Genomic DNA, 17,575 nt, shown 5'->3' on the forward strand with positions numbered 1-17,575 from the left:
AAATAAAATTAAATTAAATTAAAAACTACAAATGCAAAAAATATATATACTATAAGGCAAAGGGATGGGTAATGATATTTCTCTTAGACTATCACCAATTTATTCCCTCCTTTGTATATACATGCCCTTTTCCCATTCACAGGTAGAGTATATTCCTCTTCCCCCTTTGTATATAATGTATCTTAGAGACTTGTTTCCCCAAAAGATCAGCAGTACAGATGCTCTGGGCTTTGGGAGGTCATAATAAGCCTTATAGCTTCTGCCTGGGTCACATAGAACACTCTCTTTTAGAAGCTTCTCTCTTTCGAAAGCTAAAATCCATGTAATAAGTCTAAATACTCTGAGATTGTCATGTGTAAACAGGGGGAAGCATGAGCCTCCAGGTACTATCACCAACTCAACCCAGGAGCCAGGACATGTGAGTCAAGTTACCATCAATCTTCAGTTGATGCCACATGGATCAGAGACGAACCGTCTAATTGGGCCTTTCCTGAACTTCTGATACACAAAAAACAACATAAAATAACTGTTTTAAGCCACTGAGTTTTGGGGTAGTTTGTTAGGTTGCAATAAGAAGGCAGAGTAAGATGATCACATGCCGTTTTAATGTCACATTGGAGCATCATCTTAAGTCTGTAAAGGTCAGTTGACTTGCTAGGTTAAAGTGACCTATTTAGTTTGACTTATTGTGTGCCATATTGTCCTGCCTCATAAAGTTTGATGCAAACTTATAGAAAATTGTGAAATTTTGTTTTTCCTAGCAGAGATGCAAATAATTTCTGCCTGGTGAAAAATATAAGTCCAAAAGTTATGGCTTTATAGCACAGGAGGAGATCTACCACTTTTGCATTAATGCATCAGTCTTACCCAGGATTCTTTCTTTCACTGACTATATATGCATTCACTTTAGGGATCCTACTTTGAATCAGCTTTGTTGTTGTGCAGGTTTTCTTTAATTTAATCAATTAAATAGATCTTTGACATATACTCACCATATATTTTGTTTGAGAATAATGTCCTTAACTTTGGAAACTATACTTTCACATATGTAAAAGATTGTTCTTCACCACTGGGTTCTCCATTGACTCAGTATCACATATCCCAGTTAAATGCACTGGAGAAATATATTTCATAAAGAAGACAGTATCCCAATGCTGGCTAAAGCCAAGAAGTATTTCTATCTAGGTTTACAAAGGGTTGGGGTACCTCCTCCATAAAGCATTTCTCTAATTCTTCCCATACACAAGATTCATTAAAAAAAAAAAAAAAAAAAAACAAATGGCCATTCCTCTTTGGGGTCTCAAAGCTTCTGTCAGAGTCCACTCACAAATTTCAATCTGTTCAGTGTATTTCTTTATTTAAAAGCCTGTGTACCCTTAACAGACTAGAGACAATCAATAGCAGGTCTGTGTGCAATTCCTGACCAGTGTCTAGCATACAGCCTCAACAAAGATTTGTTTACAGGAGTGGTGGGTAATAGAATCGTTTATGGATTTTATATAATTCTTTTCTATAATAAAAGAGTAACTCTCAGGCAGGAATCTAGACCCAACATGGTGGCGTTACCCGCATAGCAGGCCTTTTGTTAAAGACTCCCTTCACCCTTGTACACACCCGCAGACTTACATGCGTCAGAGTTCCGGCTGGGCAACCACACTCCCCCATGACCTGCAGCTCACCTGCATTCCACAAGTTCGTAAACAGCAGTTTCGGTGAACAGTTTCCAAAGACCCCTTCCTCATGACCCTTACTCAACTCCTGCCCTAGTAGTTTCAAGACCCCCCAGACCCTGTTTGCACAACCAGCTTCCCTACCTCTCAGGCTATAAGAAGCCCCTACCCTCCTCCCTCAGCACGACTTCCTCGGCCCGCACCTTTGGACCAAGGAACCTCGCCTGCGAGTTCTAATGAAGGCTATTCTCACTGCCATTTGCCTTGTGTCTTCATTCCCGGTTCGGCTCCAGCCTCAGTTTACCTTTACAGTAATGAGTCATGAATTAAATGCTACTTGCTTTATTCATTTCATGTTCTGAAATTTTTATTTTGAATAAGACATTTCACCATCTCCAAAACGCTATGTGAAAACCGTATATAAATCTTTGACTTCCCCTTTCTCGGGAGATATCAATAGTAGTTTAGCATGAGAAAGAGCTTTGATTTTACTTGTACTCTTTTGAAAAAAAAATTAAAACTTAAATTTGTTTTGAGTGTATGATTCAAAAATATGTATCAAATTATGTTTCTATATGCTACAAGGATAAACACTTATTAAATAAAATTGAAATTTCTAAAAGGGTGCATGTTTCCTCTTTAGCCATGGGTCTTCTGTGCATGTTTCAGATAATCAAATGAAAATTTGCATTGATTAAATTCTGAATTCCACTTAAAAATGTCCCTTCCTTTGTTCTTAGTTAAAATTCAAACTGTGAATCATTTGCATTTAAATACCCTTTTAGATTTGGTTCCTTACCAGTATCAATATCCATTTGGTTGATTGCTAAAAAGTACAAATCTCAGCAACGTGCTGCATATGTTGCTTATAATCCTGCTTAATTGCTTTGAATCTGCAATTAAAAACTCAAAACAAAAATAAAAAGCCAAATCCAAGGAAATAAAAATCATAGCAAATGATATGCCCAATTTAGGAAGTAGCATACATTTTACTTTGAATGACTACTTGCTTTTCTTGAATAAGACACCTGCCTTATTCATATTGCATATGAACATTTTAAGAAATTTAGCCTACCAGATTTGTGTAGTTCACTATTTGATGACCATTTCTTGTCCATTCAAACTTTACTGGACCATTCACTACAAATGAAGGTAAGAGAAGGAAGTCAGTTTTTCATCAGAACAAACACAATTAGATTTACTAGTTTTTCAGAAAATGGAGTTTTTTTTAAAAAAGACTACTTTAAAATAGTACATTTGTGTAGACTTTTTTATATGTGTATTTGATGCAGCCCCAATTATGTCTGTTCAGGTATTAACTCCTTCTGCTCCTTCTCCTCCCTGAAAGGAAAAGCAGGCATAGATCCAAACAGAAATATACATATGACCTATTGAGAATCTATATTATAACCAAATGGCCATTAGGATATCTAGGTTTCATAATTTTTGCTACAAGGCAGTTATTGAAAGTTTAAATACTATTTTTATAAGAGGGACTTAATAAGCTTAAAAATAATCACTTAATGTATTGAGCATTTAAACAGAGCAAGACAATTAGTTTTAAATATGCGAAACACCATAACTACGTGTTCGCCTAGTTTGATTATTAATATTTCCTAACTAGGAACTTATTAGGCTTTGTTTGTTTAACCTAGGAAGTTAAGTACATGACTTTATTAGCTTCTCTGAGCTTTTCTTACATTACTGGAGTTAAGAGAATTCTTCCATTTGAGCTGGCTGTCCTCACTCTTTGGTCCTGTGCTCTTCCTCCTTTCCTCAAATTTCTTCCTTTTGGTCAGTAGCCTGATTTGTGGGTTTACTTCTTTTCTTCGGGAATCAGCTTCCACATTTCAGCCGAACTTCACTACTTTGTTCTGTCTGGGGTTTAAGTCAGATTGATATGGCTTGAAAGTTATTCAATAATCTCTCAGGAAACCCTGATGTTAAGGTTGGAAAAAAAATAAAAAAATAAAAATAAAATAAAACAAAAAAGAAAACAAACTAGCTTTCTGGCAGAGTGAAACAAGGAAACCTTGGAATCCAAAGAAACTTATTCTCGTGTGCTTTTTTTTCTTCCTAATTTAGTTTCCCCATATCCAAAAAGTCACCACTTCAATCTTCCCCACCTGGGGTCACTGAAATTTTATACTGAACGCTTTATGTAGACTCCATGTTACCTGAAGTATTTGCCTTTTCATGGAAGAAGCTTCTTGGTTTTCCCATCATTCAATTTAACCTTTGTGGTTAAGGTTTATGTAATGTGAACTTGGCTTAAGGAAAAAATTGTAAAATGCCTCGCTCTTACTCCCTGCTGCATTTATGTGAAAGAAATAACTGGACAAGGGTACTGCAAATATATCCAAGATCATTTCTCATGGTTTTGTCCATAACAACAATAACTCATGAGAATATAATCATACAGTTTATGACTAGGCAACCATTAAAGGAAGGATATTTATTTATATTAAGGAAATGGAAATATGTTTTTGACATTTTTTTAAGCTTAAAAGTTGAGAAAGCAGGCTAAAGTTAATTAAAAGTAGAGATTTTACACCAATATGCTGATGATGGTCATGCTGGATGATGAAAGTTTAGACTTTATACAGTCCACCACTTACGCTCCCTATGTGGCTACAGTTGTCATTCTGCATACTGGGGTGGGGGGTGGGGAGTGAAACGATTGGTTTCAGAAGCCCTGCGTATGCCAAAACCCAGGCATATTCACGTCTGGCAGTCAGCCCTGCAGAACCACATATATGAAAAATGGACCTTCTGTAAAGGCCATTTCACATCCGCAAACACTGTATTTTCCATTTGTGTTTGGTTGAAAAAGATCTGAGTATAAGTGGACCTGTGCAGTTCAAACTGTGTTGTTTGAGGGTAAACTATATTTAGTTTTACATTCAAATTAACTACAATTTAATACAACTTAAAATTTCAGTTCTTCCGTTGCACTAGCCACATGTGAAGTGCTCAATAGTCACATATATCCAGTGGCTACTGTACTGCACAGCACAGGTACAGAACATTTCCATTATTGCAGAAAGTTCTGTGGGACTGCATTGTTTGAGATAATGTCTATTTCTTCTTTGCTGTTTTTGTTTATTCTCACTTTTTACAATGATTGTAAATAACTTTTATAATGAAAATAACAATGAAATTCTTTATACCCTGGGGGAAGCATCTTTGCTGTTAAAAGGAAATTACACTGAAGGAAATCTACATCATGATTTTCTTTATCTAATAAGTATGTATCACAAGTGGTCCTCAATACTGATATTATTGAACTTTTTCTTTTGTAATGAAGAGCTTTTCTGAAATTTCATCCAGCTATCTAAAATATTTGGATTGTTCAGTTATTCAACAAATCCCTTACTGTAGAATTTCCTTGGGAATATCTATTCAACCAGATATGGAAAAGAACATTACTTATTTGACAACTCATCTTTGGTTGTATTCCTCTTGTATTTCTGTGCATTGAGAAATGGTCAATGGGGTAGGGGAAATGGTAGTAGAAGTATGTTTTAAATATTTTAGGAGATTTGTCAAACATCAAATACTAATATCACAGGTTGCAATATTGGAGGCCCAGGATGAGTCAGGCTGCTATCTATCTATTTATCTATCTATCTACCTATCTATCTATCTATCTATCTATCTATCTATCTATCTATCTATTATTTCTTATTTATTTTGGCCTGTCCACTAGGAGTTTTGAATTTTTAAAAATTAATTTTGCTTATTTAAAATTCAGAAGATTTTTAACAATATGGATTTTGCTTCTCTTAAAAATCAGATCTGACAATACTGAATCGATATTTTTGCAGGCCAGCTGAGTGTAATCTGAGAAGCAATCTCCCCATTCAGCTATAGCATGTGCTTTTGTGCTCTTCAAGGTGTTATAGCAATCACCATTTTCCACACTCTCCTACAACCTAGCTTGCTGGTCCATTTATGTCATTGGCCCTAACCATGCAGGCATGTGAGTTTGAGTCTGTTCTCTATTTGAAGAGCAGTCACAGCACATATTCTGGTTAGAAATGGAATTTCCTGAGCAACTAAATGATTTGATACAAAAGAAATCAAGCATCAATAATCTTGCCCTATTTCAATTTGGATTAATCGATATTTCACCACCAATTCCACAAACTCCCAATCTCCTGTCAGTGTCATAATTGGGTTTATGGACATTCATCACAGTGGTTTGTTGTTACTACAATACACAGGATAAGCATGCACATTTAAGGATATTAATTAGACTGTGATGCACAAAAGTGTCATAAGCTAATTCCCACAGCTATCCTTGATAACATGATACACTATAAAGTGACTTTAATTTCAGTTTATCAGTTTCTCATCCAATTCTAAACTTTATTAAAGGACATTAATCATAGAGATCATTTACTCTTTTGAGGTTGCTGACTAGATGTCTGTGGAACTATATGAATCTACTAAGACAAATACACATCTATAAGAGAGTGAGACAAATAGTTGTTTATGGCTGCTAATATGCTTCTGAAAGGCAATTTCAAAGAAGATAAAAAATGTTTTGTGCAGTCAATATCACTGAAATCAGTTGAATTTTCCAAAGCAATTGCTCTGAAAGACAACACTTATCTGCTTTGCTGGATATTTGATTTGTTTTTGTGGTTGTTGTTTAAATCCATTTCTACTCTTTCAATAATATACCTTATTGGTACATAGTTCATTCTTCACCGGTGTAGATATATTAAGAAGAATGGACCCCGTCACATAGAACACATATTTGGGCAAAGAGTACTTTCTTAAGGAAAAAAAAAAAAAATCTACAAAAAGACTTTCAGTGGAACTGTGTAGAACACGTTGGATATTTCCAGTTCTGTTTACCTTTGTTTCTAGGTATTTGAAAAGCCTGGACTGCTTTGTTTTATAAACAATTCCTATACTCTTGTGGGCATAATTCTATATTAACTGAAGATTAATCAGATTACACTGTAAAAATGCCTTACAGTTGCAATACTCTTAGGGTGTGGAAAAACCCTGAAGGAATTGAAAATCCAATCCATTTGAGAGAAGCCTTTAATTAACATCTTGGAGAATATGTATTGCCTTTTTTTTTTAACAGATAAATATGTATTTTTTCCTTTTAGAGTAGCAGAATCTGATTTTTAGTCTAATCATTTAGGGGTATATTTCAGAGAAATTCCAAGCACACCAGTATAACCATCCTTATTTCAGAAATGCCAATGCATAGAGGAAAAGTAATGTGTGCAAAGCCTCCAAACAGGATGGTTAAGTAAAGACGTAGGTTATCAGTATCAGGCTTTGGTTTTTTTAATGTAGGTAGCTCTACTGCCTCCTCTAAAAACGAACAGAGGAAAGAGAGACTGGCTGCAAACTTTTAGAAGGAATGGCTTCGAATAGTGTTCCTGGGAGGAATCCCGAGGAAAGAGACGCTGCTGCTCTGCTATCGTCTCCACCATCCTGTTTTGCTCCTACCCACTAATTCAGCCTGGGAGACTCTGCGCATCAGCGGAAGGCTTCACCACAAGGAGACAGGAGCGAGTATTCCAGAGGCATGCGCTCCTGGTGGCACGAGTGGCTTGGGTCAGGATCAAAGAGTGAAGGATCCAGAAGTCAGCTATCAGGAGAGAGAGAGATTGTGTTTTATTCGTGTCCCATAGCTTTCATATCCTATGTCTATCCTAGCTTTTGCCCTGAGCCAGAGCTCATAACACAGGTTCCTGGCTATCGAGTCTGAATCCGCACTACCCAACTTATAATCTGTCTGCAGACACCTGTTAGGGAAATTGCTGATCATGGGCAGCAGGATCTGAACTTGCTTTACCTTCTTGTTTGGAGCACGGGGACCGCCCAGCTCCAGAGGAGCACCAGCGCGCTGCGCCCCAGCCCTGGGCGAGGGAGCGGAGGATTTGTTCCCGGTGCAATCCTGCTGGCGCTTTTCCGGGGTTCTGCGCAGATCCAGCTCCCCATCTCTGCTCCTTACACACAAAAGAAAACAACTCTCGATTGGAAGTTGTGGAATTTTCTCAGCCCCTACGAGGCACAGGGATTCTCCAGCCCCGGCCCTCCTCCCGCCAACCTGAGTTCTCCTGCGCTCGCCTGCCCTGCTCGGGACCGCAGCCACTCAGCCGCAGCTGGGTCGGTCCACCCTGCCTTTGCCCTCGCCTTTCCCCGGGGCGGATTTGGTGAACTCGGCCTCAAGTCCAGGAGGTCTGTCTTCGCCGGGCCATCTCTCGCGGAACTGGGGGGGAGAGAGCAAAGGGAGAAATTCGTGGAAGGAAAGGGAGGTAGGGGTGGTGCAAAAGCCCAGAGTATCAAACTTGGGGGTGGCACAGTAGGTGACAGCAGCAGCTGCAGGTGGTGGCTGGGGACCCGCGAGGGGGCGCCCCTCTGGGTAGGGTCTGGCTGCGCGGGCTTGCAAGCCCGGAAGGCGGCGGAGAGACCCTGGACACTGTTCCTGCTCGCTCGCCACCAAAACTTCTCCTCCAGTCCCCTCCCCTGCAGGACTATCGCCCGCAGCCTCTGCACCTGTTTTGTTGTCTTTAAGGGTGGGGTTTGCCCCGCTCCCCAAGCTCCCATCTCTGATCCTCCCACCCTCACCCCCCACCCCGCGAGTGAGTGCGGTGCCCAGGCACGCTTGGCCTGAGAGGTCGGCAGCAGACCCTGCAGCGCCAAGCGCCCAGCCGCTCTCACTGCTCCGGCTGCCCGCCCGCGCGGCGCGGGCTGACCTGGACCCTAGGAGCGGACGGAACCGGACTTGCCTTTGGGGACCTTCCAGGGCCCTCTCCAGGTCGGCCGGCTTATCATCGGACAGACGGACTGCACACGTCTTGTTTCCCGCGTCTCCGCAGAAACGCGAGGTCCGGGTCAGTAAGTGTAATTCCTAACTCTGATTCAGCTCCTGGGAACAAGAATATTCCTAGAGGAGAGCTCGGTTCCTATGAAGAGGGACATGAGGAGGTCCTCATGAGTGTATGGACTTTTTCCTCCTCCCTTAGGCGGGAGGTGGAGGTTTGGAGGATGTAATACCATCCCCATTTTCTACTTTCGCTAGATTTTCCCTTTTCTGTTGAAGATTATTTACTATTTCCTCGACCCTTCTTTGAGATAGGTCATTATCTTTCCAGAACAGTAAGTTGCTATTGTTCCTGCCTCTTTAAAAATCAAACACTTGTCTAAAGCAGAAGGTCCTATTGGATTCTCCAAAGCTGTTCAAGAGGAGACACATTCATTTAAGCGTTTGCTCATTTTCCATCAGAAAGGCTCACCCACTGGCAGGAGCTTTTGGTGATGGGGAAAGAGGCAAAACTAAAAGCTTTAAGACATTTTGCAATAGGTACACATCATTTAAAATTCAGTGACATGAAATGGAGATGCTGCTTCCAAAGAAAGGCTTCCCACACCCTTTGGTGAATATTTTCAACTTTCTACTGATTACTCAAACAATCATGTCATGTATGTAGCATTCTTGAAACTTCCCTTCTTCCCCCTCCCCCGCCCCCATTCCTAGAACTAATTAGTGTAGGCAAATGCAGTGCTTTTGATTTCTGAGATTGATTTTTGAGATATTTTTTCCCTGGGAAAAATGTTCTGGAAGATATTGTGCTTGATAAGATGTGCAGCTTTACTAAGGCCAACTGTGGCAATATTGTTGCAAAAAGCCCCCAGAGATTTAAATATCTCCTCAAAGCATGAACTGGTCTCTGACTCAAATAATTTGAAGTTCTTTGAATCTTGGGTGGTGGGGTTTCAGGGGAAGCCCTGAAACTCTTTTCCTATTCTGCAAAGAAATGTTTCTATAACAAAGTTTCTAAGGATTCCCTTATTCAGGAAAATTGTACTGGTAAAATTCTCTTTAAATGTCTTAAATAATATAAATATCTCATTTTGCCTTATTTCAAAGAAAGGTTATTCCCTTGTCTTCTTGCTGTTTCCTTTGTGTGCTTTTGATGGCAACTTCCTGTGTGTACCATTTTCCTTTTCCACTTTTCCAGAAGTGCTGTCATGAAATGATGCATTTTCTGCTCTGGGTAATGCTTGACCTGGCTAAAGGCCAGTAACCTGCTTAAGCACAGCTAACACTGTGTATATTCCAATAGCTTGTAGATCAATAACCATTCCTTCAGAGAAGTTGTAAATAAAAGCATTTCAAAATTTATAAAACAAGACTGAGAAGAAAAAGCAAAGCAAGTCAATAAATCAAGTATACTCCTCCTCCTGGTATCCTTCAATCTCATGCTTCCCCTCAATTTAGTCAGGTATAACCTCCAAACTCCAGCCTCTTGGAGTCTCTTTAATTCTGTAAATGGCTTGTCAGGACTGAGTAACCATAGTCTGAAACCAGTCTCTTTCTTAGTCTAGGGTAAATGGTGTGGCCTATCAAATATACAGTCCAAGATTTGAATGGTTTGTTTCAAGTTACTCTAATTAGTAAGGAATGGAAGGCACATGTGAAAAGAGGCTGGGGCTCCTTGGAACATTCTAGGTGAAATTTATGCAGAGGGAGCTGGAATATATCAATACAGCAAACACTTGAGTACATGGAAACTCCCATGTCTCTCCACATAGTAAGGCCCCTGTGGAAGGGGGAGTGGTGAGAGACAGAGAGACAGGGAACAAGGGGGAATGAAAAAACAGCGAGAGAAATGGAGAAGGGGAGAGAGAGTTGGGGGAGCAGAAATCCTTGAAATAAAAGGTTTTCTTTATGGGGTATACTGACAATTTAAAATGTTATAATCAGAAATTAATTTAACAGGGTCTCAGGACAATTTTTTTTGTATAAGCAGTTATTTGGTTAAGAATAAGAAAATAAGCGTATGGATGTTATGTCACAGGAAAGAACCCTACATAGGCAGTTGTCTTCAGTAAAGGAAAGGTTCAAAATTATACTTCCCATTTTGCTGACATTGATTATTCAGTAAAATTGTGCTTTCCTTTAACTTTATGTTTGTTCTGTCAAATTGCTGAGTGTCTTTAATGTACTAGATAGTGTGTTAGAGATTAAGCAATGGAGGAAGAAGGTCCAGGTTCTGTCTTCAAAGAGATTGCTGTGGCGGGTAAACGAAGGAAAACAGTCACAATGTGGCATGTGGTACATGCAGCATTAGAAGTGAGCACAGGGGCTTGGGGTAACTGAAAGGCTCCCCAGTTTAAAATGGTGAGGGCAGAGAGGGATGAAAAAGGCTCAGGTGTTACTGGAATTGGAAGTAAGGCAGTATGACAGAAGTGGACAGTATATATTGGGCTGTCAGGAGAGATGAGGCCAGAGGGATATGCAGGGATGAGTTCAAGAAAAGCCTCGAATGTCAGACTAAGGAGTTGGGATTTTCTTCTATAGGCCAGTGTTGTCAACCTGTGGGTGCAGATCCTTTCGTGGGAGAGCAAATTAATGAAAGCATATATATATATGTTATTATCAGATCATGCAAAACAGAATCTATTTAAGAATGTAAAAAAGGAGGAATTCAATGCAGACAGTTGATTAAACAAATGATAGAAGCCAAACAAGGGATGTTGAGACTACCTAGAGATTAGCGAGAGCAGGGAGTCATTACTGCCTCCAGCTGGATGGATATGAGGAAGAGGTAGTGTGACCAAGGCTCCCGGACCAGGGACATCCTCTGGAATCAGAATCACAATAGGTTTGTCCCATGAAAACCAGAGCTACAGAACTGCTGCAGAGGCACTGCCCAGAGCAGAGAGGGAGGAAGAAGAATATAGTGGCTTCTGCCTTCCTCCTGCCTGCCAGTGCCTCCCACTGACCAAACCCAGCCAGAACACCAAGGACTTGGAGCCGGAAAATGTAGTCTGCAGGAGTCAGCCCTCCTGTGGTACAGAGCAGAACAGAACAGAGGAAGGGTAAGGGAAGGAGCTGGGGGGCCCACAGGTCCAGCCAGGCATTATCTATGGGCTTAATAAATATATGACTCTCCTACCAATGGCATTAGAGGCTATTAATTACAAACACATTCATTGAAAGGTTCATAAAAACAAATTCATAAAAGAAGCTCTGAATAAACAGCGGCAGCCTTCTGTGATTATGAATACATTTGAAAGGCACTACCACTAGGGTGTTGGGCTCTGAATGCTTTAACAGAGTGAAAAAATGAAACCTATATTAGAAAACAATACATTATACTGTTTCAAACAATCTGGAGACATTGAGGAAAACAATATGATCACATTTGAATTTCAGAGAAAAAAGACATTTTAATGAGTAGGTATTGTCCAGTAAAATGTGAGAGCCTTGGAATAGAGGTACTATCCTCTTGTCTTCAGCTGGCAAAAACCCTACTTCAAGACAGGTTTTTAAATGCATGATGAATGCAGGTTTGAAGAAGTATAGGCACCAGGATAGTAAAGCCACCCTGGCATTGAGTGGACACTCGATTATTTCTGTTAGGTGAATGAATTAATTAATAAATAAAAGCAAAAGAGGATGGGAGGTAAGTTAGAAGATGATTAGAGTAATTATAATAAGAGATTAAGAAGAATAAAACCAATGTTGTAGAAATGATGAGAAAATAACAGGTGGAAGAGATATGTAACATACTAGTCTGTGGGTTCTCTTAAATGTGGGGGCTAACAGAGATTTCGAGAAAGCATGAAATGCTATATGTTAGTTTATTTAAGATCATTCAAAAAAGCAACTATTCCAACCCAAGGGTCCTTAGACCACTGAGTGGATTTAAAAACAAACAAACAAACAAAGAAACCTGTGGTATGTAATACACCATGGAATACTACTCAGCCATAAAAAAGAATGATACGATGTCTTTTGCAGCAAGTTGGATGGAGCTGGAGACCGTTATTCTAAGTGAAGTAACTAAGATGGAAAATCAAATACCATAGGTTCTCATTCATAAATAGGAGCTAATCTGTGGGTACACAAAAGCTTACAGAGTAGAATAATGGACTTTGGAGACTAAAATCTGATTTTACTGCTATACAATTCATCCATGCAACCAAAAAACATTTGTACCCCAAAAGCTATTGAAATTAAATTTTTAAAAGGTAGCTCTTCTACACATTTTAATACTATTTTTAATACTAAATCCTGCACCAGGAACCGAATCTGTTTGATTCATCTGAGATAATTCATAGTCCCAAGGTTCAGGTACCAGACAAATAGTTTTAATATGTTCCCCTTTCTTACACAATTTGTTGCTGTATATTTATAAATTTGAAACAGTCAAGATATTGAAAGAAACTTTACTTTTTTATCTACCTGAAAATTAATTCAATGAATTTATAGTGGTTATAAAATTCATAAAGTTTATAATGTTCATCCCACTTAAAATGAAATTAATCCATTTGGTAGCATTCACTTTGGAATTGTGTCTATTCTATAGGTATTATACTTTATCATCATAGCATATATTTCAGAGACCTGATTTCATTGATCTAATTTGACAATAGACTTATTAAAAGGTCTGTTTCATTCAAATGTTTTGCTACGCACAATTTTAGAGAGTAGAGGATATTTTGATTCCCAATCAAAATTAAACCAGTCCATTTGTGAAATTTATTTGCTTCACTTTTGTGTTTTCCTCGTTCCATTCGTTTTGTTGTTGTTGTTGTTGTTTTTCTTTTTAGGTTGTAGACTCTTGTGCTGGTTGCAGGCCAAGTGGAACTGTACTGAAAATGGGTCCAATAGGTACAGAGGCTGATGAGAACCAGACAGTGGAAGAAATGAAGGTGGAACAATATGGGCCACAAACCACTCCTAGAGGTGAACTGGTCCCTGATCCTGAGCCAGAGCTTATAGATAGTACCAAGCTGATTGAGGTACAAGTTGTCCTCATATTGGCCTATTGTTCCATCATCTTGCTTGGGGTAATTGGCAACTCCTTGGTGATCCACGTGGTGATCAAATTCAAGAGCATGCGCACAGTAACCAACTTTTTCATCGCCAATCTGGCTGTGGCAGATCTTTTAGTGAATACTCTGTGTCTACCATTCACTCTTACCTACACCTTAATGGGGGAGTGGAAAATGGGTCCTGTCCTGTGCCACCTGGTGCCCTATGCACAGGGCCTGGCAGTACAAGTATCCACAATCACCTTGACAGTAATTGCCCTGGACCGGCACAGGTGCATCGTCTACCACCTGGAGAGCAAGATCTCCAAGCGTATCAGCTTCCTGATTATTGGCTTGGCCTGGGGCATCAGTGCCCTGCTAGCAAGTCCCCTGGCCATCTTCCGGGAGTATTCACTGATTGAGATCATTCCGGATTTTGAGATTGTGGCCTGTACTGAAAAATGGCCTGGCGAGGAAAAGAGCATCTATGGCACTGTCTACAGTCTTTCTTCCTTGTTGATCCTGTACGTTTTGCCTCTGGGCATCATATCATTTTCCTACACTCGCATTTGGAGTAAATTGAAGAGCCACGTCAGTCCTGGAGCTGCAAATGACCACTACCATCAGCGAAGGCAAAAAACCACCAAAATGCTGGTGTGCGTGGTGGTGGTGTTTGCGGTCAGCTGGCTGCCTCTCCATGCCTTCCAGCTTGCCGTTGACATTGACAGCCATGTCCTGGACCTGAAGGAGTACAAACTCATCTTCACAGTGTTCCACATCATCGCCATGTGCTCCACTTTTGCCAATCCCCTTCTCTATGGCTGGATGAACAGCAACTATAGAAAGGCTTTCCTCTCTGCCTTCCGCTGTGAGCAGAGGTTGGATGCCATTCACTCTGAGGTGTCTGTGACATTCAAGGCTAAAAAGAACCTGGAAGTCAGAAAAAATAGTGGCCCCAATGACTCTTTCACAGAAGCTACCAATGTCTAAGGAAGCTAGGGTGTGAAAATGTATGAATGAATTCTGACCAGAGCTATAAATCTGGTTGATGGCGGCTCACAAGTGATAATTGATTTCCCATTTTAAGGAAGAAGAGGATCTAAATGGAAGCATCTGCTGTTTAGTTCCTGCAAAACTGGCTGGGAAGAGCCTGTGTGAAAATACTTGAATACAAAGATAAGGCAGCAAAATGGTTTACTTAACAGTTGGTTGGGTAGTAGGTTGAATTAGGAGTAAAAGCAGAGAGAGGTACTTTTGACTATTTTCCTGGAGTGAAGTAAACTTGAACAAGGAATTGGTATTATCAGCATTGCAAAGAGACGGTGGGTAAATAAGTTGATTTTCAAATCTCATTAGGACCTGGATTGGGGAGCTGTGTAGTCCACGGTTCCCTGCTTGGCTGATGAAAACATCGCTGAACAAAAATTTCTCCAGGGAGCCACAGGCTCTCCTTCATCACGTTTTGATTTTTTTTGTTAATTCTCTAGACAAAATCCATGAGGGAATGCTGTGGGAAAAGATTGCCAGCTATATGAATGGCTTCAAGGAACTAAACTGAAACTTGCTATATAATTAATATTTTGGCAGACGCTAGGGGAACTCCTCAACACTCAGTGAGCCAATTGTTCTTAAAACCAGTTGCACATTTGGTGAAAGTTTCTTCAACTCTGAATCAAAAGCTGAAATTCTCAGAATTGCGGGAAATGCAAACCATCATTTAATTTCTAATTTCAAGTTACATCTGCTTTATGGAGATATTTAGATAACAAGCATAAAACTTGATAGTTTTATTGTTATACCTTTTTGAACATGTATGATTTATGTTATTATTCCTATTGGAGCTAAGTTTGTCTACACTAAAATTTAAATCAGAATAAAGAATAATTTTTGTGGCATGCTGTAACATTTCCCAGTATTTATAAGCAATTTTCGCACAGGTACATAGCTCTCATGTATTTAAAGAACATTGCAGTGTTATTTTCTTTGAAATTCATCCTCCGTGGACCCATTCATACTAAATAAAACAATGTAATTACATTAAAATGGACACGTCTGGTAAGAGGTAAACATTGGATTCCCTTCATCTTGCAAATGCTGTATTTCAACCAATTTCACATAAGTTATTATCTTCTTTTCAAAATAATTAGCTATATTTTTATATAACATGAATATACACAAAATAAAATTGTTCCTGTAAATTGTAGAACATAGATGCTACAGTATTTTTATTTAATTATTTTATGAATAAAATTGTTATTTCAATAGTACCCAACCAAAGATGCTTAAAAGCCTTCTATGTTCATAAAAAATAACAACTGAGATGTTAAAGTAGTCATACGTCTTTAGATGGTTTTAAGTTTCATTACAGTCATATTTTTGTAAATATGACAGAATTTGTGAATATATTTTTTAAAGCAAAATCCTCAACTTGCATATTATATATAGTTACGACATTAATTTTATGAACTGGAGAGCTTCACTTTATGGATATATTTAAAATTCATACTATAGCTCGTATTAAATTCCTTCCATGATAGATATAGAAGACTGGTTTTTAAGTGCACTGCACTTCTGGAATACTGAAAAAGAATGAAAACAATATGTAGATTAGGTAGAATTCTTTAAGAAGTGAACAAAAGGTAATGTATATCTGTAATATATAATCAAATGATTCATTTTTCTGTTAGACTCAGCAAATTGTTCAAAAATAACTTTTTTGTCTTTTAGGTAGCAGTTACTTTGCCTAAGATGCTAATAGGAAACTATGGTTAAAGATGTACCCTCCCCCTTGGTGAATTATTACACTGTAAGAAATGTATATGCTACTGTGTTACATGTTGTATTAGTAAATTATTAGAATCTAATTAATGATTTAATTAACACATATCTTATCCAATTCATTGTGTCAATTCATTAATAAAATACTTTTTATGCAGTGGCTTTATGTTGAAATTAAAAAGTTGGGAAAATTAGAGAAATTGTGTGGAATTTTATATCAGAGTGCTTGTCTAAGACAAGACTATAAGACTAATGCAACTAAAAAAGAAAAATAAAGGTGGCTGTTCCACAGTTAGTCAAGCTCTCTTTCCATTCTGTACCTGAACCTGAGTCAATGGATACACTCCCATGACTACAATTACAATACATAATATGAGGATATGTGGGTCTTCATTTTTCAGACAAGACGTTTCTTCTTAACTTCAAATCTGTATCTTTACCGGCGAACAGACCATGTTCACGTGGGTGTCTCATCAGCAAATCAAATCCAACATGTCTCAATCAGAACCTGCCATTTCAATGCACACCTCATCCCTACTCACCTCCACGTTGTCCTCCTGTATTCCCTGTCTCATTCATGACACTACTATGTACCTATTTCCCAAAAGCCTTACATTTTGGAATCACCCTTTACAAGTCTCTTTATCACATGTATCTAATTAATTCCCACACCTTGTTTTAATTCCTACATATTTCTTTAATCAACTTACTTTTTTCCATTCCCTTGGTCCAGGTTATTGTCTCCCCAGACTGCTATTATGTTTCATCTGGATTAATATAGGTGCTTCCTAATTGGTCTCTATATCTTGTTTTCTTCCCATCCAATCCGACTTTAACCCATTAGCCATAGTGATTTTTCAAAAACTCGGATTGTATCAAATCACTCTTCTGATGAAAACACTTTAACATCTCCTCATAATTCTTATGATAAACTCAAAATCTTTTTACGACATGGAAGGTTGTTTAGAATCTGACTGTGCCTGTGTTTTTTATCTTATATACTTTTTATCCACTAATATTTGCTGCTAGATTTTAAGCATCATGAGGGCCAGGACAGGGACTGTCTTAACCATTGCGGTTATCACAGGTACTTGCAATTGTTGACACCAAGTTAGCAGTCAATAAATATCCTTCAAGGAAATTGAGTTTATGAAGTGAAGTATATTTATTAAAGCCAAGACTTGAAAATAGATCTGCAAGGTTGTAAACCATAAATGTTTCCCATTTTAGTATATGTCTTCTAGGAAAAGAAGGTTTTAGCTACACAAGAGTCCAGGGAAGATGCATATTTGTTCAGAATCAGGTTGGTTTTCTTTTGTTTTTTG

At 38.8% G+C, this 17,575-nt stretch overlaps 1 protein-coding gene across 2 annotated transcripts; it reads left to right on the top strand.

Annotated features, from left to right (window-relative positions):
* Positions 1–8,102: 8,102 nt before the first annotated feature.
* On the top strand, positions 8,103–16,446 carry NPY2R (neuropeptide Y receptor Y2). 2 transcript variants are annotated; one of them, XM_011970481.1, is made up of 2 exons: positions 8,103–8,543; positions 13,269–16,446. In XM_011970481.1, exon 2 carries the CDS (start codon positions 13,317–13,319, stop codon positions 14,460–14,462), a length of 1,146 nt encoding a protein of 381 aa, XP_011825871.1. In that variant the 5' UTR covers positions 8,103–8,543; positions 13,269–13,316; the 3' UTR covers positions 14,463–16,446. The 2 variants fall into 2 exon arrangements, with proteins under 2 accessions (XP_011825871.1, XP_011825869.1); XM_011970479.1 differs by having other exon boundaries at positions 8,152–8,539.
* Positions 16,447–17,575: the final 1,129 nt, after the last annotated feature.

This window comes from Mandrillus leucophaeus, unplaced genomic scaffold, assembly GCF_000951045.1.
Source record: "Mandrillus leucophaeus isolate KB7577 unplaced genomic scaffold, Mleu.le_1.0 Scaffold95, whole genome shotgun sequence".
Classification (NCBI taxonomy): domain Eukaryota; kingdom Metazoa; phylum Chordata; class Mammalia; order Primates; family Cercopithecidae; genus Mandrillus; species Mandrillus leucophaeus.

Coding starts and splice junctions, on each gene's coding strand:
- NPY2R (XM_011970481.1), top strand. CDS start 13,317: ATGGGTCCAATAGGTACAGAGGCTGATGAGAACCAGACAGTGGAAGAA.